At 44.8% G+C, this 25719-nt stretch overlaps 1 protein-coding gene across 2 annotated transcripts; it reads right to left on the bottom strand.

Moving 5' to 3' along the window:
* Positions 1-1712: 1712 nt before the first annotated feature.
* LOC122554184 (retinol dehydrogenase 8) lies at positions 1713-25475 on the bottom strand. Of its 2 annotated transcripts, XM_043698822.2 has the most exons (6): positions 25319-25475; positions 24267-24428; positions 16532-16711; positions 16275-16368; positions 9294-9477; positions 1713-4621 (listed from the first exon to the last, which is right to left on the bottom strand). In XM_043698822.2, the coding sequence occupies exons 1-6, from the start codon at positions 25413-25415 to the stop codon at positions 4382-4384; spliced, it is 957 nt and encodes a 318-aa protein (XP_043554757.2). In that variant the 5' UTR covers positions 25416-25475; the 3' UTR covers positions 1713-4381. The 2 variants fall into 2 exon arrangements, with proteins under 2 accessions (XP_043554757.2, XP_043554758.1); XM_043698823.2 differs by lacking the exon at positions 24267-24428 and having other exon boundaries at positions 25319-25468.
* Between the last annotated feature and the right edge of the window lie 244 nt (positions 25476-25719).

Genomic DNA, 25719 nt, shown 5'->3' with positions numbered 1-25719 from the left:
CCTTTGATAAGGTTCCACATGGTAGGCTGATGGAGAAAATGCAGAGGCATGGGATTGAGGGTGATTTAGCAGTTTGGATTAGAGACTGGCTTTCTGAAAGAAGGCAGCGAGTGGTGCTTGATGGAAAATATTCAGCCTGGAGTCCGGTTACTAATGGTGTGCCACAAGGATCTGTTTTGGGACCACTGCTGTTTGTCATTTTTATAAATGACTTAGACGCAAGCAGAGGTGGATGGATTAGTAAACTTGCAGACGACACTAAAGTTGGTGGAGTAGTGGACAGTTTGGAAGAATGTTACAGGTTGCAGGGGGACTTGGATAAACTGCAGAATTGGGCTGAGAGATGGCAGATGGAGTTCAATGCAGCTAAATGTGAGGTGATGCACTTTGGGAAGAATAACAGGAAGGCAGACTGCTGGGTCAATGGAAAGATTCTTGGTAGTATGGATGTGCAGAGGGATCTTGGAGTCTATGTACGTAGATCCCTGAAAGTTGCCACCCAGACTGATAGTGCTGTTAAGAAGGCTTACGGTGTGTTAGGTTTCATTCGTAGAGGGATTGAGTTCTGGAGTTGCAATATCATGCTGCAACTATACAAAATGATGGTGCGGCCACACTTAGAATATTGTGTACAGTTCTGGTCGCCATATTTTGGGAAGGATGTGGAAGCATTGGAGAAGGTGCAGAGGAGATTTACCAGGATGTTGCCTGGTCTGGAGGGAAGGTCTTATGAGGAAAGGCTGAGAGACTTGAATCTGTTCTCATTGGCAAGAAGAAGGCTAAGAGGGAATTTGATAGAGACATACAAGATGATCAGAAGATTAGATAGGGTAGACAGTGAAAGTCTTTTTCCTAGGACAATGACGTCAGCATGTATGAGGGGGAATAACTACAAATTGAGAGGTGATAGAGTTAAGACCGATGTCAGAGGCAGGTTCTTTACGCAGAGAGTGGTAAGGGCGTGGAATGCCCTACCTGCTAATGTAGTCAACTCAGCCACATTAGGGAGATTTAAACAATCCTTAGATAAGCTCATGGATGATTTTGGGATAGTGTAGGGGGATGAGCTGAGAATAGTTCACAGGTCGGCGCAACATCGAGGCCCGAAGGGCCTGTTCTGCACTGTATTGTTCTACGTTCTATGTGAACACCACACAGACAGTCACCCAAGGTGGAATTGAACCTAAGTCCCCAGCGTGAGAAGACAGCAGTGCTAACCACTATGCCACCACAGGAAGGGAAAGAGAAAACAGAGCAAAGTCAAGGAGTTTTATTGGTTCCAGATGAGAATTGCTACTCATGAGGAGGCCTCTCAAAATACTTCTTAATACACTTTTCCAATTGGGCTTCTGACACCCAGTGGATTTCCCAGGCATGGTCAGAAATATACAAGACTCATCGGACAGCGTGAAAGTAACATCAGGATCCACATGAAATTCTCAGACCCTGACTTGTGAATATTTCTGAGGCTATCGCTGGCATGCAGTGCAGGGCCACAAGCAGTGGGCTGGCAACAGATCAAGATGAAGATGGAGCCAGGGCACCATCCCAGTGTAACCCCTTCGCAAGTCTAGTTTTCACCTGACAGTGTTGAGGGTGTGTGGTGGAGTTGGTAAAGTCAAAACTGTTCTGCCCTTGTGTTAAGATGCTGCATGAAGGATGTAGACTATTGGATGATGATATGATTGATTTCAAAAATGAAGAATGAGTAATCTGTTAAATCATTTTTAATTTATTGATTTGACAGAATATGAATATGACAACACACAGATTTCCATCAACAGCACCTTCTAAACCACCTGGAAAAAAATGGGGAGCAGATGCCTGGAAAGTCATTCACACACAATCCTGACTTGGAACAATATTGTCGTTCCTTCGCTGTTGCTGAGTCAAAATCCTGGCACTGTCTTCCTCAAAGCACCTCATGGACTGCAACAGTTCAATAAGGTGGTTTATAACTTATCATGACTTGACTCTGGTGGGGAGGCATCAGACCAACGGTATATGTTAATTAAGGGTTAATTGGGTGAGAACTGGGTGTGATAACTATATGGAAAACAAATAAAAGATGGGTTGGAATTTTGTGATGTCTTCTAACTGGAGGAAGTACATTCCTGGATTCTGTTTTATCAACTTTTTAGCCTCTGGGGTTTAACAATCACCGCCCTGTCATGGGCAATTGGTGTGAGCAATAAATATTGGCCTAGTCAGCAATGCACACATCCTGTGAGAAAACATGAAAACATATTTAGGGTTGAAGTAATTCAACTTGCTTTATGGTTTGGAACTCTGGGTTGCAAAGATGTCTTGGGCAGTGGCATATCTTAGATCATCTGCATGCTGTATTCGGTTTCATTATTGCCAAAACAAATAGATTTCTACTCCTCTCAGCCACAGTAACATTCCATAATGAGGGTTGTACATGATTAAGCCATAAAGAGCCCACAATGACAGAGTAAGCTTTCGCTAAAGCAGCAAATTGACAACTGGAATTTATGCTATTCATTTCAACATGACTGGATGACAAAAAATATGGTGACAGTTCTACTCTGCCAGGATAATGATACTGTGATCTCGACTCTGCAGTAATTAATCATGTCTTTGTGTAAGTTAAATAGGGCAGCAGGAATATTGCTCTTTTGGAAACAGCTTTTTTTTGTGAAAGCTGTTTGGTTTTGGAGCTTTGATGTATAATGAATGTTGTATCACCACCACAATCACACTGTCACACAATGTCTGACAATAAAAATCCACCAGTCAGCATTTAAAATGACAAGAGAGCCAGACAATTCTTAAATTCTCATCTCATGACTCAATATCGCATTCTCCAATTTTAGAGCCAGAACACCTCCTTCCATGTGTTTTACCCACCCCCACAGACAGAATCCTGTCATGACATAGGTTGCTTACAGTACAGTCATGAATATTTTCAGCCATCACAAACCCCCGTTATCACCTATCTCACTTCTTCTGTGCTTTATTATTGACTTCCCTTTGTCTGATTAACTGTTTCCTCTTTCTCTGAGCTCCAGTTATCCGCTCACTCATTTTCCCCTACACCGCCATCATCAAGATAAATGCCATTTTCTCTTGCTGCCATTTTATGAATGGACTTCTCATATATTAGAGTTGAGTGTGAGGTGCTGGAAAAGCACAGCAGGTCAGGTAGCATCCAAGGAGCTTCTCAGATGCTGCCTGACCTGCTGTGTTTTTCCAGCACCACAGTCTCGACTCTGATCTTCAGCATCTGCAGTCTTCACTTTCTCCTCATATATTAGAGTTGATCTTTCTCTGCACCTTCTCTTGCGGGGTGGCGCAGAGGCACAGTGGTTAGCACTGCTGCCTCACAGCACCAAGGACCTCGGTTCAATTCTAGCCTCGGGTGATTGTCTGTGTGGAGGTTGCACATTCTCCCTGTGTCTGTGTGGGTTTCCTCCCACAATCCAAAGGATATGCAGGTTAGGTGAATTGGCCATGCTAAATTGCCCATAGTGTTCAGGGATGTGTAGGTTAGGTGCATTAGTCAGGGTAAATGTAGAGGAATGGGTCTGCGTGGGTTACCTTTCGGAGGGCTGGTGTGGACTTAGAGTCATAAAGTCATAGAGATGCACAGCATGGAAACAGACCCGCCCATGCCGACCAGATATCTCAACCCAATCTAGTCCCACCTGCCAGTACCCAGCCCATATCCCTCCAAACCCTACCTATTCATAAAGGGCCTATTTCCACACAATAGATTTCTAATTCTCTGTTGCTGTATCAGTACATTCTGCTTTCTGTTCTATTATCCTGATGTACTTACGTAAGGTATAATTCGCCTGGATAGCGTGCAAACAATATTTTTCACTGTATCTTGGTACGTGACATTAATAAGTCAAACCAAGACAAATCTGAAGGAGGGTCACAAGGCTCAAAATATTAACTCTGTTTCTTGCCACAGATACTGCCACACCTTCTGAGTTTCTCCAGCAATTTCTGTTTTTGTCTCAAAATCTCTTTATAGCCTCCATCTGTATGATTGGTTTATTACTAGCATTGACAGAAGATGGCTACAACTGACAAATATTCTCTGCAGTATTAGTTTCTGTCACTAAAGTTAATTGTACCTCCACTATGCTGCCACAAGGCAGGGGTCAGCTAATGGGAACAGCTTACCTTCCTTAGCATTATCTAAACCTGTCACAGTATTGTGTAGATATATCAAGTTACTTTTCTCTAAATGAGTACAACCCCAGTTTCCCCAACCTGCTGTTGATCAGATATAACAGATACGTGAGAAAATGATGAATTATAACATGAAGCTCAGCTGAGGAATAGAAGTAACTGCTTTCATTTTTCACAAGTGATTTCTAATTTGTTAAAATTGAAGGGTAGATAAAGACTATTCTTTACTATTTGTTTTTCCTAAATTAAAACTTTTTTTGCTTCTCCATCTCAACAATTTAATAAAATTGAGACTTGCATGGAAAACTTTATCATGATGGAAAACCATTTTGTAGAAGGTGTCAATGGGGAGATCTCCATTTGGATCAGCATACTTCAGAGTTGTCATGGGAGTGTAAAGCGTGTTTGTCTGATGACGGAATGGTGGATTGTCTGAGGTAATGATCTTCTTGGTGTGCTGTTCAATAAAAAGAAAGACAAAATCATTTAGAAATTGCATGAATTAATGTTTTATGTTTATTAACTATGGTTTTCTCCTAGCTAAGCATTCCATCAGGGCTCTCCCTACTTCCTGTACCAGGCTTGATTTTTGTAACCAAGTGAAATACTGTACACCAAAGTGATCCTTACTTCTGAATATGATCATACAGCTTTGATTTTTATAGTGAGTGAAAAGGAGTGGCCAGTTGGTTAATATTGTGTCAGTGTATGTGCTAGGCTTTCCTCTATAGTCCTAATGTCCATGGATATGAAATCCAATCATGAGATAATTAAAGAGCAACTTGAGGAGAGATCTACAAGGTGTGTACTATACATATATTATTATAAGTTTGAATTTGGATTTCAAAATAGATGTAGTTGGGTGTTGTTATTTCAGTGAAGATGTTTCTTTTAAAAAAGGTCAGAGAGTCTTTCTGAAACATTGACTAAATCCAGAATTTTTGACAAAAAGCAGGTGACTGTGGACCACTGTGGTGTTAACAGAAAGATGTTTATGACAGGTAGAGTTAACGTGTAAAGACTAGAGTGGTGGAAAAGCACAGATCAGGCAGCATCCAAGGAGCAGGAAAATTGATGTTTCGGGTAAAAGCCCTTCATCAGGAATAAGGCTGGGAGCCTCAGGGGTGGAGAGATAAATGGGAGGGGGAATGGGGCTGGGGGGAATGTAGCTGGGAGTGCAATAGGTGGATGGAGTTGGGGGGAAACCTCGATTTTCCTGCTCCTCAGATGCTGCCTGACCTGTAGTGCTTTTCCAGCACCACTCTAATCTTGACTCTGATCTCCAGTGTCTGCAGTACTCACTTTTGCCAGAGTTAATGTGTAAGGTCATTTGTTTGTTTTCAGTTGAGAAGAATCCAGGATGAGCAAGCTTTTTTTGTTGTAATTCAATCAGAACTAACCAGTGTTGAGCTTAGAGGCCACTCTAGTTTCTCTCCTAGAGGAAGGATTCAGGGAAGAGATCATATCAGCAAAGACATTAGGTTTGTGTAACTTCCAAACCAGGAGAATGTGGTTAGAAATTCTCAAATTGTTAGAATTGAGGAAGTTTAGGTTTTCAGATTGATGAAAAGTTCATGTTGACAGATTTGAAAAAAATACTCACGAAATTGTCTTCACATCTCAAGACAAAGACGCCGTCAAGAGTGTGTTAGGTAGAATCCTAAAGAGTTGAGCTAGGGGCATAATTTTTCTGTAGTCAAGATTAGAGTGGGGCACTCTCTTCCCATTTAATCTCTCCATCCCGGAGGCTCCCTGCCTCATTCCTGATGAAGGGCTTTTGCCCAAAACGTCGATTTCCCTGCTCCTCGGATGCTTCCTGACCTGCTGTGCTTTTCCAGCACCACTCTAATCTTGACCCTGATCTCCAGCATCTGCAGTCCTCACTTTCACCCCCATAATTTTTCTGTACTTGAGTTTCTGTAATATATAGTGTTAGGAAAGTTTGTCTTACTGTGTGATGTGAGATCATTCTAATTATCTAGGTAAAAATAAGGACTGCAGATGCTGGAAACCCAAGTCTGGATTAGAGTTGTGCTGGAAAAGCACAGCAGGTCAGGCAGCATCCGAGGAGCAGGAAAATCGACGTTTCGGGCAAAAGCCCTTCATCAGGAATAGAGGCAGGGTGCCTGCAGGGTGTAGAGATAAATGAGAGGGGGGTGGGGTGGGGAGAAAGTAGCATAGAGTACAATAAGTGTTTGGGGGTGGGGATGGAGGTGATAGATCAGAGAGGAGGGTGGAGTGGATCGGTGGAAAGGAAGATAGGCAGGTAGATCAGGTCATGGGGATGGTGCTGAGCTGGAAGGCTGGAACTGGGGTAAGATGGGGGGAGGGGAAATGAGATAACTGATGAAGTCCACATTGATGCCTTGGGGTTGAAGTGTTCTGAAGCAGAAGGTGAGGCGTTCTTCCTCCAGGCATCTGGTGGTGAGGGAGCAGCAGTGGAAGAGGCCCAGGACCTGCATGTCCTCGGCAGAGTGGGAGGGGGAGTTGAAATGTTGGGCCACAGGGCGGTGGGGTTGATTGGTGTGGGTGTCCCGGAGATGTTCCCTAAAACGCTCTGCTAGGAGGCGTCTAGTCTCCCCAGTGTAGAGGAGACCCCATCGGGAGCAACGGATGGAAGGTGACCACCGGTGGGGGGGGGTTCTGTCCTTGTTACGGTTGGAGGGGTGGGGTTCAAGGGGCAGAGTGGGAGGGGGGAGTTGAAGTGTTGAGCCACGCCCTCCTTGGACATGCAGGTCCTTGGACTCCTCCATCGCCAGACCATAGCAACACGACGCCTGGAGGAAGAGCGCCTCATCTTCCGCCTAGGAACCCTCCAACCACAAGGGATGAACTCAGATTTCTCCAGTTTCCTCATTTCCCCTCCCCCCACCTTGTCTCAGTCCCAACCCTCGAACTCAGCACCACCTTCCTAACCTGCAATCTTCTTCCTGACCTCTTCGCCCCCACCCCCACTCCGGCCTATCACCCTCATCTTAACCTCCTTCCATCTATCGCATTTCCAACGCCCCTCCCCCAAGTCCCTCCTGCCTACCTTTTATCTTAGCCTGCTTGGCACACTCTCCTCATTCTTGAAGAAGGGCTCATGCCCGAAACATCGATTCTCCTGTTCCTTGGATGCTACCTGACCTGCTGCGCTTTTCCAGCAACACATTTTCAGCTTTTATCTCTAATCAAGCTATGCTTTTCCAAATAATCATAAATTGTGTCACTCAGAATGCTCTCCAATACCTTGCCCACCACACATGTAAGACTGACTGTAATTCCAAGGGTTGTCCCTATTCCCTTTCTTGAATAAGGGAATGACATTTACCACCCTCCAATCATCTGGTACGACTGCAGTAGACAGTGAGGATGCAAAGATCATTGCCAAAGATGCAGCAATCTCTTCTCTTGTTTCCCATAGTAACCTTAGGTTTATACCATCTGGCCTAGGGGACTTATCTATCCTCTTTTTCAAAATCTCCAGCACATCCTCCTTCTGGACATCAACTTGTTTGAGCATATCAGCCTGTTTCATGCTGTCCTCACAAACGACAATGTCCCTTTCACTAGTGAATACTGAAGCAAAGTATTCATTAAGGACCTCCTCTACCTCCTCCGACTCCAAGCATAAGTTCCCTTCACTATCCCTATCAGCCTTATCCTTACTCTGGCCATCTTCTTGTTCCTCACATAAGTGTAGAACATCTTGGGGTTTACCTTAATCCTACCCACCAAGGTTTTCTCATGCCCCCTTCCAGCTCTTCTAAGTCCATTCTTCAGCTCCTTTCTGGTTGCCTTGTAACCCTTTGGAGCCTTGTCTGATCCTTGCCTCCTCAACCTTAAGTAAGCTTCCTTCTTTCGCTTGACTAGATGTTCTATATCTCTTGTCATCCAAGGTTCCTTCACCCTTCCATCTCTTCTTTGCTTCAGTGGGACAGACCTGTCCAGCACTCGAGGCAAGTGCTCCCTAAACAACCTCCACATTTCTGTCGTGTGCATTTTCCTGAGAATACCTGCTCCCAATTTATGCTCCACAGTCCCTGCCTAATAGCATTGTAATTCCCCCTCCCCCAATTAAATACTTCGCCATATCATCTGCTCCTATCCCTCTACATGACTATAGTAAAGGATGTTGGGATCACTATCACTGAAATGCTTTCCCACTGAGAGATCTGACACCTGACCTGGTTCGTTGCCAAGCACCAAATTCAATATGGCCTCCCCTCTAGTCAGCCTATCTACATCTCAGTGTCTGATCACCAAGTTAACTAACTAAATAAAAATATATTATGATCTATCCAGCCAGATCTCATCCTGGGACCTGACTTCTACAGTAGTACCATCAGCAGGGATCAAACTGGAGGAAGCCTGATATTTTCTGGAGGGCACTGGAGAGGGTCCCCTGCTCTTATGGACCTTGAAGGATACTTAGCAAGTAATTTATTTTTCTGGACATCTCCTGACCTCTGTTCCCAGCAGGTTTGACCTAGCCCTGATGCCCTTAGTCCAATCTCAAATTAAATTTGGAGATCTGGTCCCGATTCTGGCATCCACATGTATAACCATAAGCTCCAAGCATCAGTTTTTGACACCTACCGTTTAGAATTGCACTCAGGCAGATGAAGAGAGAGAAGGGTGGCTAACTAACTCACTGTAGTTTGACTGCTCCTTTGCAGGGTTTCTGAGAGTACAGGAAGAGCAGTTAAAAGTAGGATCAATTAGTGTTCCAAAAAAACTGCAGCAATGGTTGGGATAAAAACCTACAGCTTTCAGTTATTACTGGGAACACCATGACTTCTGGTTTCCCCATTAGGCACCATCCTGACTTGGAAATGTGTTATTGTGCCTTCAGTGTCACTGGGTCAGTAACTACAACATATGGACTTCAATATTTTAAGAAGTCAGCTCACCACACCTTCCCAAGGATAATTAGGGATAGTCTTTCCTGTCAGTGAATAAATAACAAAAGACATGAGGTAATACATTGTCAAAGTCAAGGACATGTTAAAAATTCTGTTTAAAATCATGAGAAAGGAGAACACTGATTTTAATCCTTTCAGGCATAGTTCCATTCAACTGATTTCACTTTTTATTGATTTATATAGTGTAAGCTTTGATAAGCCTTTTTCTTTAATTGTTCGTACCTCAGCCACATCATCAGCACTTTGTCCCAGGCTTACAAATATGTCCTTGTAGTTGCGTAGGTAAATATTTGTAAACATATCTCTCGTTTCCTGGTCTGCTGCAGACAGATCCACTTTCAATCCCTCTTCATAAACCTTTTTTTCAAATTCAGTGATCACAGGGCCAGGTTCAATCAGAGTGATGCTGTCAAATTAAAAGAAGTCATCGATAAACTCCCAACAATGAATTATTTCTTAGACAGTTAGTAGAGGCTTCTGTATGGTCAGAGCAACTCATTCTCTTCAATCATTTTGCCATCATTATTTTGTCTGAGGCTGCTGCAGTTAACACATACTATGGAGTCTCAGGAATGATATAAGGTGAAGGTAAGCTTAGAATCCCAAAAGTGTGGAAACAGTGTTGGGCCATTTGGCCCAACAAGTCCACACCAACCTTCCAAAGAGTATCCCACCCAGACCCATTCCCATACCCTATTACAAATGCTATTTTTCACAGAATTTCATTTCATAGAATTCCTATAGTATGGAACATGGTGTAGGGGTTCACAGGGTTGGGGTCACAGGCAGAGGGTGCTGAGGGTTTGCTTGCAAGGGTAAATGGGCCAGAGTGGGCATTGGGAATGTTAGTTCCAAGCAGCTTCCTCATTCTTGATGACTAGCTCTTTGATCAAGCACAGAGCCTTTCACTGAAGAACTAACCCAAATCAATTGGCATTGGGGAGGTGGAGAAGTGGGACGGGTAGAATGGTAGATCATAGACCTCCCCGCCCAGAACGTGATCTTTCCAACAATGTTCAGGCATGGGGCCATCTAATCGAATTAAATACACTTCCCACCAGCGAGAACAGATGACTCCAGCCATAAAATCATAGACTCAGGATATAACTTTGCAAAGGTTAAGGAGAGGCATTTGTTTTGAAGAAATTCAAAAATAGGAACATTCTGCTGTGTTGCACCCTCAGCAGGAAAGAGCAGTTTTGGGCCCCATATTTAAGGAGGGATGTTCTAGTGATGGAGGGATCCACAAGAGGTTTACAAAGAATGATCCTGGTAAAGGAGGGCTTGTCATTATGAGGAGTATCTGGATCAGTGGTGCTGGAAGAGCACAGCAATTCAGGCAGCATCCGAGGACAGGCAAAATCGACGTTTCGGGCAAAAGCCCTTCATCAGGAATAAAGGCAGAGAGCCTGAAGCGTGGAGAGATAAGCTCGAGGAGGGTGGGGGTGGGGAGAGAGTGGCATAGAGTACAATAGGTCAGTGGGGAAGGAGATGAAGGTGATAGGTCAGGGAGGAGAGGATGGAGTGGATAGGTGGAAAAGGAGCTGGGCAGGTCGGACAAGTCCGGACAGGTCAGGGGATCGAGTTTCTGGAGGTTAGAAGCTAGGATGAGGTGGGGGAAGGGGAAATGAGGAAACTGTTGAAATCCACATTGATGCCCTGGGGTTGAAGTGTTCCGAGGCGGAAGATGAGGCGTTCTTCCTCCAGCCGTCTGGTGGTGAGGGAGCGGCGGTGGAGGAGGCCCAGCACCTCCATATCCTCGGCAGAGTGGGAGGGGGAGTTGAAATGTTGAGCCACTGGGCGATTTGGTTGATTGGTGCGGGTGTCTCGGAGATGTTCCCTAAAGCGCTCTGCTAGGAGGCGCCCAGTCTCCCCAATGTAGAGGAGACCGCATCGGGAGCAACGGATACAATAGATGATATTAGTGGATGTGCAGGTAAAACTTTGATGGATGTGGAAAGCTCCTTTGGGGCCTTGGATAGAGGTGAGGGAGGAGGTGTGGGCGCAGGTTTTACAGTTCCTGCGGTGGCAGGGGAAAGTGCCAGGATGGGAGGGTGGGTCGTAGGGGGGCGTGGACCTGACCAGGTAGTCACGGAGGGAACGGTCTTTGCGGAAGGCGGAGAGGGGTGGGGAGGGAAATATATCCCTGGTGGTGGGGTCTGTTTGGAGGTGGCGGAAATGTCGGCGGATGATTTGGTTTATGCGAAGGTTGGTAGGGTGGAAGGTGAGCACCAGGGGCGTTCTGTCCTTGTTGCGGTTGGAGGGGTTGGGTCTGAGGGCGGAGGTGCGGGATGTGGATGAGATGCGTTGGAGGGCATCTTTAACCACGTGGGAAGGGAAATTGCGGTCTCTAAAGAAGGAGGCCATCTGGTGTGTTCTATGGTGGAACCGCTCCTCCTGGGAGCAGATACGACGGAGGCGGAGGAATTGGGAATACGGGATGGCATTTTTGCAAGAGGTAGGGTGGGAAGAGGTGTAATCCAGGTAGCTGTGGGAGTCGGTGGGTTTGTAGAAGATGTCAGTGTCAAGTCGGTCGTCACTGATGGAGATGGAGAGGTCCAGGAAGGGGAGGGAGGTGTCAGAGATGGTCCTGGTAAATTTAAGGTCAGGGTGGAATGTGTTGGTGAAGTTGATGAATTGCTCAACCTCCTCGCGGGAGCAAGAGGTGGCGCCAATGCAGTCATCAATGTAGCGGAGGAAGAGGTGGGGAGTGGTGCCGGTGTAATTACGGAAGATCAACTGCTCTACGTAGCCAATAAAGAGACAGGCATAGCTGGGGCCCATACGTGTGCCCATGGCTACCCCTTTGGTCTGGAGGAAGTGGGAGGATTCAAAGGAGAAATTGTTAAGGGTGAGGACCAGTTCGGCCAAACGAATGAGAGTGTCGGTGGAGGGGTACTGTTGGGAACGTCTGGAGAGGAAAAAACGGAGGGCTTGGAGGCCCTGGTCATGGCGGATGGAGGTGTAGAGGGATTGGATATCCATGGTGAAGATGAGGTGTTGGGGGCCGGGGAAACGGAAGTTTTGGAGGAGGTGGAGGGCGTGGGTGGTGTCTCGAACATATGTGAGGAGTTCCTGGACTAGGGGGGATAGGACAGTGTCGAGGTAGGTAGAGATGAGTTCAGTGGGGCAGGAGCATGCTGAGACAATGGGTCGGCCAGGGTGGTCAGGCTTGTGGATCTTGGGAAGGAGGTAGAACCGGGCAATGTGGGGTTCCCGGACTATGAGGTTGGAAGCTGTGGGTGGGAGATCTCCTGAGGTGATGAGGTTCTGTATGGTCTGGGAGATGATGGTTTGGTGATGGGGGGTGGGGTCATGGTCAAGGGGGCGGTAGGAAGAGGTGTCCTCGAGTTGGCGTTTGGCTTCAGCGATGTAGAGGTCAGTGAGCCAGACTACCTTCACCAAACCATCATCACCCCACCCCCCATCACCAAACCATCATCTCCCAGACCATACAGAACCTCATCACCTCAGGAGATCTCCCACCCACAGCTTCCAACCTCATAGTCCGGGAACCCCGCACTGCCTGGTTCTACCTCCTTCCCAAGATCCACAAGCCTGACCACCCTGGCCGACCCATTGTCTCAGCATGCTCCTGCCCCACTGAACTCATCTCTACCTACCTCGACACTGTCCTATCCCCCCTAGTCCAGGAACTCCCCACATACGTTCGAGACACCACCCACGCCCTCCACCTCCTCCAAGACTTCCGTTTCCCCGGCCCCCAACACCTCATCTTCACCATGGATATCCAATCCCTCTACACCTCCATCCGCCATGACCAGGGCCTCCAAGCCCTCCGTGTTTTCCTCTCCAGACGTTCCCAACAGTACCCCTCCACCGACACTCTCATTCGTTTGGCCGAACTGGTCCTCACCCTTAACAATTTCTCCTTTGAATCCTCCCACTTCCTCCAGACCAAAGGGGTAGCCATGGGCACACGTATGGGCCCCAGCTATGCCTGTCTCTTTATTGGCTACGTAGAGCAGTTGATCTTCCGTAATTACACCGGCACCACTCCCCACCTCTTCCTCCGCTACATTGATGACTGCATTGGCGCCACCTCATGCTCCCGCGAGGAGGTTGAGCAATTCATCAACTTCACCAACACATTCCACCCTGACCTTAAATTTACCTGGACCATCTCTGACACCTCCCTCCCCTTCCTGGACCTCTCCATCTCCATCAGTGACGACCGACTTGACACTGACATCTTCTACAAACCCACCGACTCCCACAGCTACCTGGATTACACCTCTTCCCACCCTACCTCTTGCAAAAATGCCATCCCGTATTCCCAATTCCTCCGCCTCCGTCGTATCTGCTCCCAGGAGGAGCGGTTCCACCATAGAACACACTAGATGGCCTCCTTCTTTAGAGACCGCAATTTCCCTTCCCACGTGGTTAAAGATGCCCTCCAACGCATCTCATCCACATCCCGCACCTCCGCCCTCAGACCCAACCCCTCCAACCGCAACAAGGACAGAACGCCACTGGTGCTCACCTTCCACCCTACCAACCTTCGCATAAACCAAATCATCCGCCGACATTTCCGCCACCTCCAAACAGACCCCACCACCAGGGATATATTTCCCTCCCCACCCCTCTCCGCCTTCCGCAAAGACCGTTCCCTCCGTGACTACCTGGTCAGGTCCACGCCCCCCTACGACCCACCCTCCCATCCTGGCACTTTCCCCTGCCACCGCAGGAACTGTAAAACCTGCGCCCACACCTCCTCCCTCACCTCTATCCAAGGCCCCAAAGGAGCTTTCCACATCCATCAAAGTTTTACCTGCACATCCACTAATATCATCTATTGTATCCGTTGCTCCCGATGCGGTCTCCTCTACATTGGGGAGACTGGGCGCCTCCTAGCAGAGCGCTTTAGGGAACATCTCCGAGACACCCGCACCAATCAACCAAATCGCCCAGTGGCTCAACATTTCAACTCCCCCTCCCACTCTGCCGAGGATATGGAGGTGCTGGGCCTCCTCCACCGCCGCTCCCTCACCACCAGACGCCTGGAGGAAGAACGCCTCATCTTCCGCCTCGGAACACTTCAACCCCAGGGCATCAGTGTGGATTTCAACAGTTTCCTCATTTCCCTATCCCCACCTCATCCTAGCTTCTAACCTCCAGAAACTCGATCCCCTGACCTGTCCGGACTTGTCCGACCTGCCCAGCTCCTTTTCCACCTATCCACTCCATCCTCTCCTCCCTGACCTATCACCTTCATCTCCTTCCCCACTGACCTATTGTACTCTATGCCACTCTCTCCCCACCCCCACCCTCCTCTAGCTTATCTCTCCACGCTTCAGGCTCTCTGCCTTTATTCCTGATGAAGGGCTTTTGCCCGAAACGTCGATTTTGCCTGTCCTCGGATGCTGCCTGAATTGCTGTGCTCTTCCAGCACCACTGATCCAGAATCTGGTTTCCAGCATCTGCAGTCATTGTTTTTACACCATTATGAGGAGTACTTGAGGATTCTGTGTCTGTACTCGATCGAGTTTAGAAATGGGCGTGGGATCTGATTGAAATGTACAGAATACTGAGGGACCTGGATAGAGTGGACCACTAGTAGGAGTTTTGAAGCTCCTTGGATGCTGCCTGAACTGCTGTGCTCTTCCAGCACCACTAATCCAGAATCTGGTTTCCAGCATCTGCAGTCATTGTTTTTATCCTACACTAGTAGGAGAGGCTGAGACCCGAAGGCACAGCCTCAGAATGAAGGGGCAACACTTTAATATTGAGGTGAGAAGGAATTTCACAGGGGATCAAATTTTGCCACTCCAACTCTGCTTCCATTGTGGAATCTGATGAAAATGGAAATTAGGTTTTTTTACTGGAATGAGTGGCCACTCAGGAATGCCAGTTTTACACCTGTGTGTTAAAATGGCATCCTGCTATTTCTGATACAATTTGGGAGGTTTTGAGAAAATGACAAGTTACAAAATAAATGTTATGCAAGTCATTATACATTTTTAATAACTTAACATATCATTCTGCAACTGGTGGCAATCAGTGTCCTATTGAGTTCATAAATGGAGTGAGGGGCAGACAGACCTTCTGTTTGTCCCAAAACATGATATTGTTTTCCTGGTAATTTAATTGGGAGAAAAGGTCAATGTTCAACTCACTGTTGGGAAGATATGGGTCCAGTAAGGTCTCCTTTTCAGAGCCCACACTCTGTAATGTTCCAATGTAAGATGAGGGATATACCATAGAGGATCAGAGGGGAAATATACTATGGGAGGTTTACCAAAAATGATGTTTACAAGTAGCCAAGGGGGCAATGGTTTCTATTCTACCCACTGCTGCAGCACATCCACCCACCCCGACACCAAACTTGCTCCCCTTGTAAGCAGTCAATATGTGCGTAGTCTGATGAACAAAAATTTGGATCAGAAGCTAATGTAAGTGACATTTACTCAGCTGCAAAGTGTGGCGAAAGATTTTCATAGATAAAATGAGTATACAACTGACTGATGAAATGGCACCTTAGCTATTACAAAAATTATTTACATAATAGGAAACGTAAAATAGAAAATTTGCCTATGTAATCACCAAATGCATACACTGGCAGATATAGAATCATTGAGTCATAGAGATATACAGCATGTAAACAAATCCTTCGGTCATACTCTTTCATGCCAAGCAGATAATCTAATCTAGTCTGTTTTGCCAGCATTTGGCCCATATCCCTCTAAACCCTTCCTATTCATATACCCCTCCAGATGCCTTTTAAATGTTGTAATTGTACCAACCTCCATCACTTCCTCTGGCAGCTCATTCCATACACACACTACCCTCTGCATGAAAAAGTTGCATTTTAAGTCCCTTTTCAATTGATCTCCTCTCACCCTAAACCTTTGTCCTCTAGTTTGGGCTCCCCCAACCCAGGGAAAAGACCTTGTCTATTCACTCTGTCCATGCCCCTTGTGATTTTATAAACCTCTATAAGGTCACTCCTCAGTCTCCGACACTCCAGGGAAACAACCCACCCTGTTCAGCCTCTCCCTACAGCTCAAATCCTCCAACCCTGGCAACATCCTTGTGAATCTTTTATGAACCATATAACGTAATAATCTGAATGTCTTCTGCAGCAGATCATTTAAATCAATTCCACATACGTAAAAATGTAATAAATGGGCAAGAATTAACTCAAAGCTATCTTTTCCCAAAGTTAGCACAATTGTTACCTACTTCAATTTGAATTTTATTGCCTGAATTGCTAAACTTTCACAAAATCCTTCGACTGCAAATTTTGAGGCAGCATAGATATCGTTGAACAAAATTCCTGAAAAGAAAAGAGATAGACAATTAGCTGAAATTTCTTATGAAAAGTAACGCCACTCAAGAAAGAGAAATTAATTCACAGATTGAATTAAATAGAACATGGACAATGCAAGAATTTGATCTTAATGGGCATATTAGTGAAGTAATTACATTGCAAACCATACCCTGAATTCCCATCACACTACTAATCACCACGATGTGACCCTTCTTCCTCTTCTTCATATCTGGTAAGATTTCTTTAAGGAGTCGAACAAGTCCAAAGAAGTTGGTGTCCATAACATTCTTCATCTCCTCCAAGCTCTGGCACTCAATCGGTCCAATCATCCCCATTCCAGCATTGCTAACTGGAAGAGATAATACACAGAATTATACAATCACACGTTTCTACTCAGTTTTTGTTTTTAACTTAGCAAAGCTGAGATATTATTAAAATAATGTAAATATATATATATAAATTTAAATATTCCTGATGAAGTGCTCTTGCCCGAAACATTGATTCTCCTGCTCCTTGGATGCTGCCTGACCTGCTGTGCTTTTCCAGTACCACACTCTCGACTCTGATCTCCAGCAGCTGCAGCCCTGACTTTCACCTAATGTAAATATATGTAAATTCACATATTTGCAGAGCTTCAATGTCCTTATTAAATCAGCATTAAGAGATTTTCTTCAGTAAACTGACTCTCCAATCTTCACTGAGTTGTAAGCCACTTAATTTTCAGAATAATACAATGGATTGAACAAACTAATTCTTAAGGGATGGCATGCTCTGACATCAAGCAGTCTGCCTTCCAATCCCTTCTACAAAACTACTTTAGCAAGTTTATTTTTAAATTATTTACTTTTCATGCAACCATTACATTTGTTTAAGTCACCTTATTCAAACATGCCATTATCAGGTCTGCTCTTGTTTGCCAAAACCACCAAATACAAAGAACACCTCCAAATTCTTACCTCTGCAGCAAACTATTGTCTTAAATCCATCCCTTTTGATTCCTCCATTTTCATCTCAGACAAATACAAGGAACTCCTACATTTTGTTGCCTCTAAGACTGAGATCTTCACTCAGCTACCTCCACCATCTCCTTAATTTCACAGTGCCCACAGAGCAACCTTCCTTTACGGAAGCTTTTGTAAGGAGCATCCAAGAGGGTTTTCTAGAGCAGTATGTAAGTAGTCCAACTCAGGAAGGTGCCTTAATGGACCTGGTGTTAGGAAATGAGCCTGGCCTGGTGGTTGAAATTTCAGTCGGGGATTACTTTGGGAATAGCGATCACAACTCAATAAGTTTTAGAATACTCACGGACAAATACTCATACTGCAACTTTACAAAACGCTGGTGCGGCCGCACTTGGTATAGAGTATGCAGTTCTGGTTCCCATATTTAAGGAAGGATGTGGAAGCATTGGAAAAGGTGCAGATGTTGCCTGGTCTGGAGGGAAGGTCTTATAAGGAAAGGCTGAGAGACTTAAACTTGTTCTCATTGGCAAGAAGAAGGCTAAGAGGGGATTTGATAGAGACATACAAGATGATCAGAGGATTAGATAGGGTAGACAGTGAAAGTCTTTTTCCTAGGATGATGACGTCAGTGTGTACGAGGGGGCATAGCTACAAATTGAGGGGTGATAGATTTAAGACCGATGTCAGAGGTAGGTTCTTTACGCAGAGAGTGGTAAGGGCATGGAATGCCCTACCTGCTAAGTAATCAACTCAGCCACATTAGGGAGATTTAAACAATCCTTAGATAAGCACATGGATGATTTTGGGATAGTGTAGGGGGATGAGCTGAGAATAGTTCACAGGTCAGTGCAACATTGAGGGCCGAAGGGCCTGTTCTGCACTGTATTGTTCTATGTCCTATGTTCTAAAGATGAGAGTGGTCCTAAAGGAGGAGTGCTAAATTGGGAGAAGGCCAACTATACCAGAATTTGGCAGGAGCTAGGGAATGTAGATTTGGAGCAGCTTTTTGAAGCGAAATCCACATTCAATATGTGGGATGCTTTTAAAGAGAGGTTGATTAGGGTTCAGGAGAGATATGTTCCTGTGAAAATGAAAGATAGAAATGGCAAGATTAGGGAACCATGGATGACAGGTGAAAGTGTGACACTAGCAAAAAGGAACAAGGATGTGTACATAAGGTCTAGGCAACTGAAGACAGACAAAGGTTTGGAAGGATATTGGGAATGCAGGCCAATCTGAAATGAGGAATTAAGAGGGTTAAAAGGTGTCATGAGATATCCTTAGCGAGCTGGGTAAGGAAAAAGCCTTTTATTCACATATAAGGAGCAAGAGGGTGAGGAGGGAAAGCATTGGTCCACTCAAGGACAAAGGAGGAAAGATATGCGTGGAGTCAGAGAAAGTGGGTGAGATTCTTAATGAATACTTTGAATCAGTATTCACCGAGTACAGGGACATGGCGGATGTTGATAGGGATAGATCTTTGATTACGCTTGGTCAAGTTGGCGTAAGGAGGGAGGAAGTGTTGTGTATTCTATAAGGCATTAATGTGGACAAGTCCCCAGGACCAGATGGGATCGATCCCAGGTTAGTGAGGGAAGTGGGAGAGGAAATAGTTGGGGCTTTAACAGATATCTTTGCAGCATTCTTGAACACGGGGGAGGTCCGAGAGAACTGGAGAATTGCTAATGTTGTCCCCTTGTTTAAGAAGGTAGCAGGGATAATCCAGGTAATTACAGACCTGTGAGCCTGACTTCAGTGGTAGGGAAGCTACTGGAGAAGATACTCAGGGATTGGATATATACCCATTTAGAAGAAAATTAGCTTATCAGTGATAGGCAGCATGGTCTTGTGTAGGTAAGGTCATGTCTTCCAAACCATGGGGCGGCACGGTGGCTCAGTGGTTAGCACTGCTACCTCACAGCACCAGGGTCCCAGGTTCGATTCCAGCCTCGGGTGACTGTCTGTGTGGAGTTTGCACGTTCTCCCCATGTCTGCGTGGGTTTCCTCTGGGTGCTCCGGTTTCCTCCCACAGTCCAAAGATGTGCAGGTCAGATGAATTGGCTGTGCTAAATTGCCCGTAGTGTTAGGTGCATTTGTCAGAGGGAAATGGGACTGGGTGGGTTACTGTTCGGAGGGTCGGTGTGGACTTGTTGGACTGAAGAGCCTGTTTCCACACTGTAGGGAATCTAATCTAAAAAAGAATTATTTGAAAAGAGGTAACAAAATCAGTTGATGAGGGAAGGGATGTAGATGTCATATACATGGACTTTAGTAAGGGCTTTGATAAGGTTCCCCATGGTAGGCTGATGGAGAAGATGAAGTCGCATGGGGTCCAGGGTGTTCTAGCTAGATGGATAGAGAAGTAATTGGGCAACAGGAGACAGATAGTAGTGGAAGGGAGCTTCTCAAAATGGAGACCTGTTACCACTGGTGTCCCACAGGGATCTGTACTGGGACCACTGTTGTTTGTGATTTTCAGAAATGATTTGGAGGAATGTGTAGGTTGCCTCATAGCACATCTGCAGATGACACTAAGATTGGTGGAGTAGCAGATAGTCAAGGGGACGGTCAGAGAATACAGCAGAATATAGATAGATTGGAGAGTTGGGCAGAGAAATGGCAGATAGGTTCAATCTGGACAAATGTGAGGTGATGCATTTTGGAAGATGCAATTCCACCGTGAACTATACAATAAATGGAAAATTGATGTACCGAGAGATCAGGGTGTTCAGGTCCATTGTTCCCTGAAGGTGGCAACACAGAGCGGTCAGGAAGGCATATGGATGGGATATTGAGTACAGTTGTATAAGACTTTGGTTCGGCCACATTTGGAATACTGCACACAGTTCTGGTTACCACATTAACAAAAGGATGTGGATGCCTTAGAGAGGGTGCAAAGAGGGTTTCACTAGGATGTCGCCTGGTATGGAGGGTGCTAGCTATGAGAAGAGGTTGAGTAGATTAGGATTATTTTCATTGGAAAGAAGGAGGTTGAGGGGAGACCTGATTGAGGCCTACAACATCATGAGAGGTGTAGACAGGGTGGATAGCAAGAAACATTTTCCCAGAGTGGAGGACTCGATTACTAGGGGTCACGAGTTCAAAGTGAGAGGGGAAGAGTTTAGGGGAGATATACGTGGAAAGTTCTTTACACAGAGGGTGATGGGTGACTGGAATGTGTTGCCAGTGGTGTTGGTAGGGGCAGGAACGATAGTATCATTAAAGATGTATCTGGACAGATACATGAATGGACAGGAAGCATAGGGATACAGATCCTGAGAAAATAGATGGCAGCTTTCGATAGAGGATATGAATCGGTGCAGGCTTGAAGGGCCGGAGGGCCTGTTCCTGTGCTGTAATTTTCTTTGCCCTTTGTTTAAGGATCCTCTGTCCTAACCCTGTGATAGTTCCTTTCTCTACTTGCTCCTGCATGTCAGTGCCATTCTCTCAAAGCTCAGCTTGTCCATGGGATCCGAATCCAGCTCCAACTAATCTGCTGACTGTTCAAGATCCCATCCTAATTCCCACGTTAGCCAATACTTTTAATGGTTCTCACTCCCATAAACTGTTCACCCTCCCCCTTGAAACTGCCTTCATTGTCCTCTCCTTTAGAAGGTAATTCTGAACCTCCTTACTCTTTGCAAACTATTACTCCAAATCCAACTTCCCTTTCTTCTCCAAAGTCCTGAACACACTGTCAATTTCTGAATCCATGCCCACTTTTCCCAGAAATCCATGTTTGAACTCCTCCAATCAGTTTTCCACCTGTGTCACAATACTCAAAAATAAAACAAAGAACAGCAGGCACTGGAAATCCGAAAGAAAAGAACAGAAATTGCTGGAGAAACTCAGCAGGTCTGGCAGCATCTGTGGCATGAAAGCAGAGTTAACATTTTGGGTCCAGTGATCCTTCTTCAGAAGGATTTGAAGAGCCAGACCTGCTGAGTTTCTCCACTAAAACAGCTCCTATTATCAAAGTCATAAATGACATCCTATGTGACTGTGGCAAAGATAAACTATTCCTCCTCATTCTTCACACCCTTCCTTGTGCCTTTGATATACTACGCCATCCTACTCCAGCACCTTTCCACTGCAATCAACCAGGTGGGTTTGGTCTCACCTGAGGTTCTGATCTATCACCTCACAGTCAGAGTGACTTGCAATGGCTTTACTACACCACTAACTCAAGTGTCTCCCAAGAATGTATCTTTAGCTGCCTCCTATTTGACACATGTCACACCCATTTGTGTCCATTGGGTAGGCAAATGGCCGAGTGGTACTTTTGCCAGACTATTAATCCAGAGACCTAGGTCATGTTCTGGTGACATACTGAGTTGGAGTATCAGTACGGGAGAATAGCATACTGAGTTGGATGATCAGCCATGATATCTGAATGGTGGAGCAGGGTGGGAGGGCCGAATGGCCTAATCCAGCTACTATTTTCCATGTTTCTGTGTAAAAGTGCATCCTGCCACAACAATGCAGATTCCCCGAGTGAACTGCACCATGTATGCATCAAATCCTCTAATCATCTTAAACTGTCAATTAGATCGTCATTTAATCCACCATACCCAAACCTAATCTATCCTAACTATCGTCATAATTTAATACCTTCAGCCCTCATATCACTCTGTAGGCATTTCCGTCATTAATATGTGACCAATGTCGAATAAGATTCATCAGCTCTGAATATATAACACTGCAGGTGCAAATTCAGCACAGAAAATCTACTGTCACACAAACAAAAAATTAAGATTTCAGAACACATACCACAATTGCAAATCCACAGAAGAGATAAAATATTGTTTAGAAATTTCAGTAACAAATGTCTTTTAAGTAAGTTGTCAAAGGTGATAAATGTGTGGAAATTCTAACATTATTTAAGGAAATTATGAGGATTTGATTAAAGGAAAGGAAACTCTGGGACAAACAAGGCTGCAGTTTGAAGTTAATGTTAAAAGTTCACTGTGGTTTTCACCATTGTTTAAGTAACAAGACAATCACTTCAATCAATTTATTTTGGCTGGTTCAGATGAAAGGGTGCAGACAGGCCCTTTCAGTGGTAGAGAAACTGCAGTTGAGTTAAAGGAGCGGAAGTGCATTCATCTATAACAGAAGGATTGGAAGAGATTACAGAAATGGGGAGGAGTAAAGCCATGTAGGGGATTTAGAAATAACAGTTTGAGAATTTTAAATTGCAGCAATGCTTCTCTTGGATTCAGTATGAATAAAGTGACAGAGAGTGCTGGCTGAACAATACAACCTACAACATAGCTGGCAAAGTTACAAATCACCTCAAATTTACCCAAGGGGAAGAGATTGGCAGAATGTGTTGAAATAGAGTAAACGTAACAAAGACATGCAGAACAGTTTCTACAGCAGGTGAACTGAGGTGAAGAGAGGGTCACTGATGTTGCACTGGGGAAATAGATGGTCTCACTGATGATGCAGACGTGGCCAAAAGCTGCAGGGTGGGCAGCATTTTGTGGTAAAGACTGAAGGAAATAATAATTGTTTTCCAATATATAATTGAATGATATTTCTGGTCGCCCAGTACCAGACCTTGGATAAGCTGTCTGACAATTTCAACAGAGAAGGGAATTTTTGACCTCTGCAAAACCTTTTGAGGCTTAGGTCAGTTGACATTTTTGAAATGGAAACCAATTGAATTCTTTTATGTAGAGGTACCAAGGGAGATAGAAGCAAGATCAGTAAATGGCACTGAGAACACTAGTATTGTGGTAGTGTCATTCGACTAAAGGTCCAGAGACAAATCTCACAACCCCACCATCTGGGCAACTTTAATGTAATTAAATCATGAATCTGGAATGAAAATCTCATCGTTAACGGAAACTAGCATTGTTGTAAAGCCTCAGCTGGTTTACTAATGTCCTTTAGGGAAGGAAATCTGACATTTGTAACCCGACTGGCTTGAAAGCGATTACAAGCAAGTAGCAATTAATCCTGAACATCCCTCTGAATGAGGGCTAGAATAAACCCACACAGCATCCACCTCAGCATGGGACACAACAGTGGTGGCTGCTGATAATGCACTCACCAGAGCATTAGGATCGATGAAGTATCAGACCAAAGGTGAATGAAGGCAGGATACATTTCACAGGGAGCAGGAGAGAAGAGTCACAGAGGGAGTTGGAGGCTTAGACATGGGTTGAACCTTCACGCCCAATGTTGAGTTCTCAATCAGGCACTGACTGCCTGTCAATGAGGAATAACACCTTTTCCCCATACTCCAAGAGACCACTGACAAACTGACAGAGTATTTTGGACAGTCTTCCGTCAGTGTGGGAGGGCAGTCCAGCTCACAGTTAATCTCCAGGTCAGTGCCATTTTAACAAGTGACAGCTTCCCTGACACTGGGAATTCAATGTGGTACTCCCGGCCAATTCTCTCCACCCACACTGCCACTGTCCTCATTCCAGTGGCGGCAGTTTAATTCTGCCCAATGTACTGTGGCTGGGACTTCCCATTTACTACCAAGAGTATCTTGATGGCTTTACAACAGATGGAGTTGACCAATTCTAAAGCTGCTTATCTGGACCATTGCATGTGGTGAGCGAATAAACTTGAGGGACGAATCTGCTTGACCATGCCATTGCCAATCTACCTGGCACAAGTGCATTAATCTATAACAGTGTTGGGAGGAGTGACCAATAAGCAAGATGTCCCATCTTCACACTGCAAACACTCTCCATCATGTTGTGTGGCCCTACAGCTGCATTAAATGAGATAGAAACAGATCTCGCAGTTCAAATCTGGGCATGAGGCATTGTAGGCATCAGCTGCAGAATTGTACTTGCAATTTCCACACTCTAAAAGCTTAATGAGAAAGTAACTTTCTCCTGAATTCTATATTGAGTTAACTTTCTTCACATCCAGTCCAACAAATTATTTCCGAATCATTTTAAGACTAGATGTCCTTACCAAGTATATCGACCTTCCTGTTGGGAATACTGCTAATACAGTCACGGATTGACTTTTCGCAACAAACATCTAATTGTTTAATCTCCAGTGTTTTGCCCAGTGAACTTCCGGCAGTATCCACAAGATCTCGTCTCTTACCCAGATTCCTCATCGTGGCATAGACTGCAAATGGATTTACAAATAATAAAAATACAAATAGCAGGTACAGGTCTCAGATTCCTCATTAGACAAAGCTCTAAAAAAACTCAACTACCAAAACTTTTCCAGCACGTTTAATACTTTTAACACTAAAAGTGATGGCTTGTCAAGATTATGATGTCTCAGAAATGCAAACAATTTCCTGTAATCATTTCCTTGACTGTATTTGCAGCTTGAATTGACTGTCTGCTGAGTACATTCAGGCTAATACATCATTATAAATGGCCAACAATCAGAGATTTGCATTCCTTCCCTATTATTTCCTCACACTGCCACATACAATGTAAATCAGCCTGAATGATTGCATCATGTATTGTTTTTCATTTTGTACTCCAGTGGGTGTGAACATATTTTCAAATGTATCTGAGAGAATCCAAGTAAGTAACTTCAGATACTTTATACTTTTTCCATGTTGTAATGGAACCTTCAACCTTGCACACTCAATTCCTGCTCAACTTCATAATCCCAGACGCTGCTTTGAGCTCTGTTCCTTTCCCTCTGCCTTGCCCTTCACTTTATCCCACTTCTCTCTGCATGTACTCACTCTTCTATTTTTGCTCACATCCCTCCCCTTCACACTCTCTTTACTCTATCCTGCTTACCAATCTTTTCCTAGCTCTTTCTCCAACTTATTTATATTTTCAACCATTCCACACTAACATTCTCTCTATTCTTGTCTCTATTACTCTACCACATGGCATCCTGTGACATTATCCAATCTCTTTCTGTCCCTCTTTCTACTCCTGCTCAGGCTAAATGTTTTTAAGTTCGTTTGTATCTCTCCTATCCCTGTTTTCCATTCATAATATTGTATCTGTCTCTCTGAGAGACAAACCTTTATGCTTGAAACTCACCCATAAATCTTTTCTTATCATCGTTGGCCAGTTTAGAGGCTATGGCCAAGCCAATTCCTGAGGAACAGCCAGTAATCAAGACAGTTTTTTGAGCCATTCTGTGAGTTGTGTTTCCTGTCCGAAGGGAAGAGAAATTATCCAGGTATGAGTCACCCCGGAGGCCACTTTATCTCCAGTGAGCCTGACGCAGTACTCACTGCTGTTCCCATTTCTGTGATCAGAGGGATAATCTCTGAAACAGATGGCCAGTAAAGGATAGCTTTGACAAACTAAGCACATTAGAAAGCATCGCAGGCAATGATATGGAACAAAGTTCTTTGATAGTGCGTATGCTAATGCAAGTTCAAAAGCAAAATACAGCAGAGGTTGGAAATTTGGAATTAAAAAAAAACTATGCTGGG

Source organism: Chiloscyllium plagiosum, unplaced genomic scaffold, assembly GCF_037043375.1.
Source record: "Chiloscyllium plagiosum isolate Xiang-an unplaced genomic scaffold, Cpla_swu_hap1 HiC_scaffold_9, whole genome shotgun sequence".
Taxonomy (NCBI): Eukaryota; Metazoa; Chordata; class Chondrichthyes; order Orectolobiformes; family Hemiscylliidae; genus Chiloscyllium; species Chiloscyllium plagiosum.
Note: the sequence above shows the minus strand (reverse complement) of the source record. Positions and strands in the feature narration are given on the sequence as shown.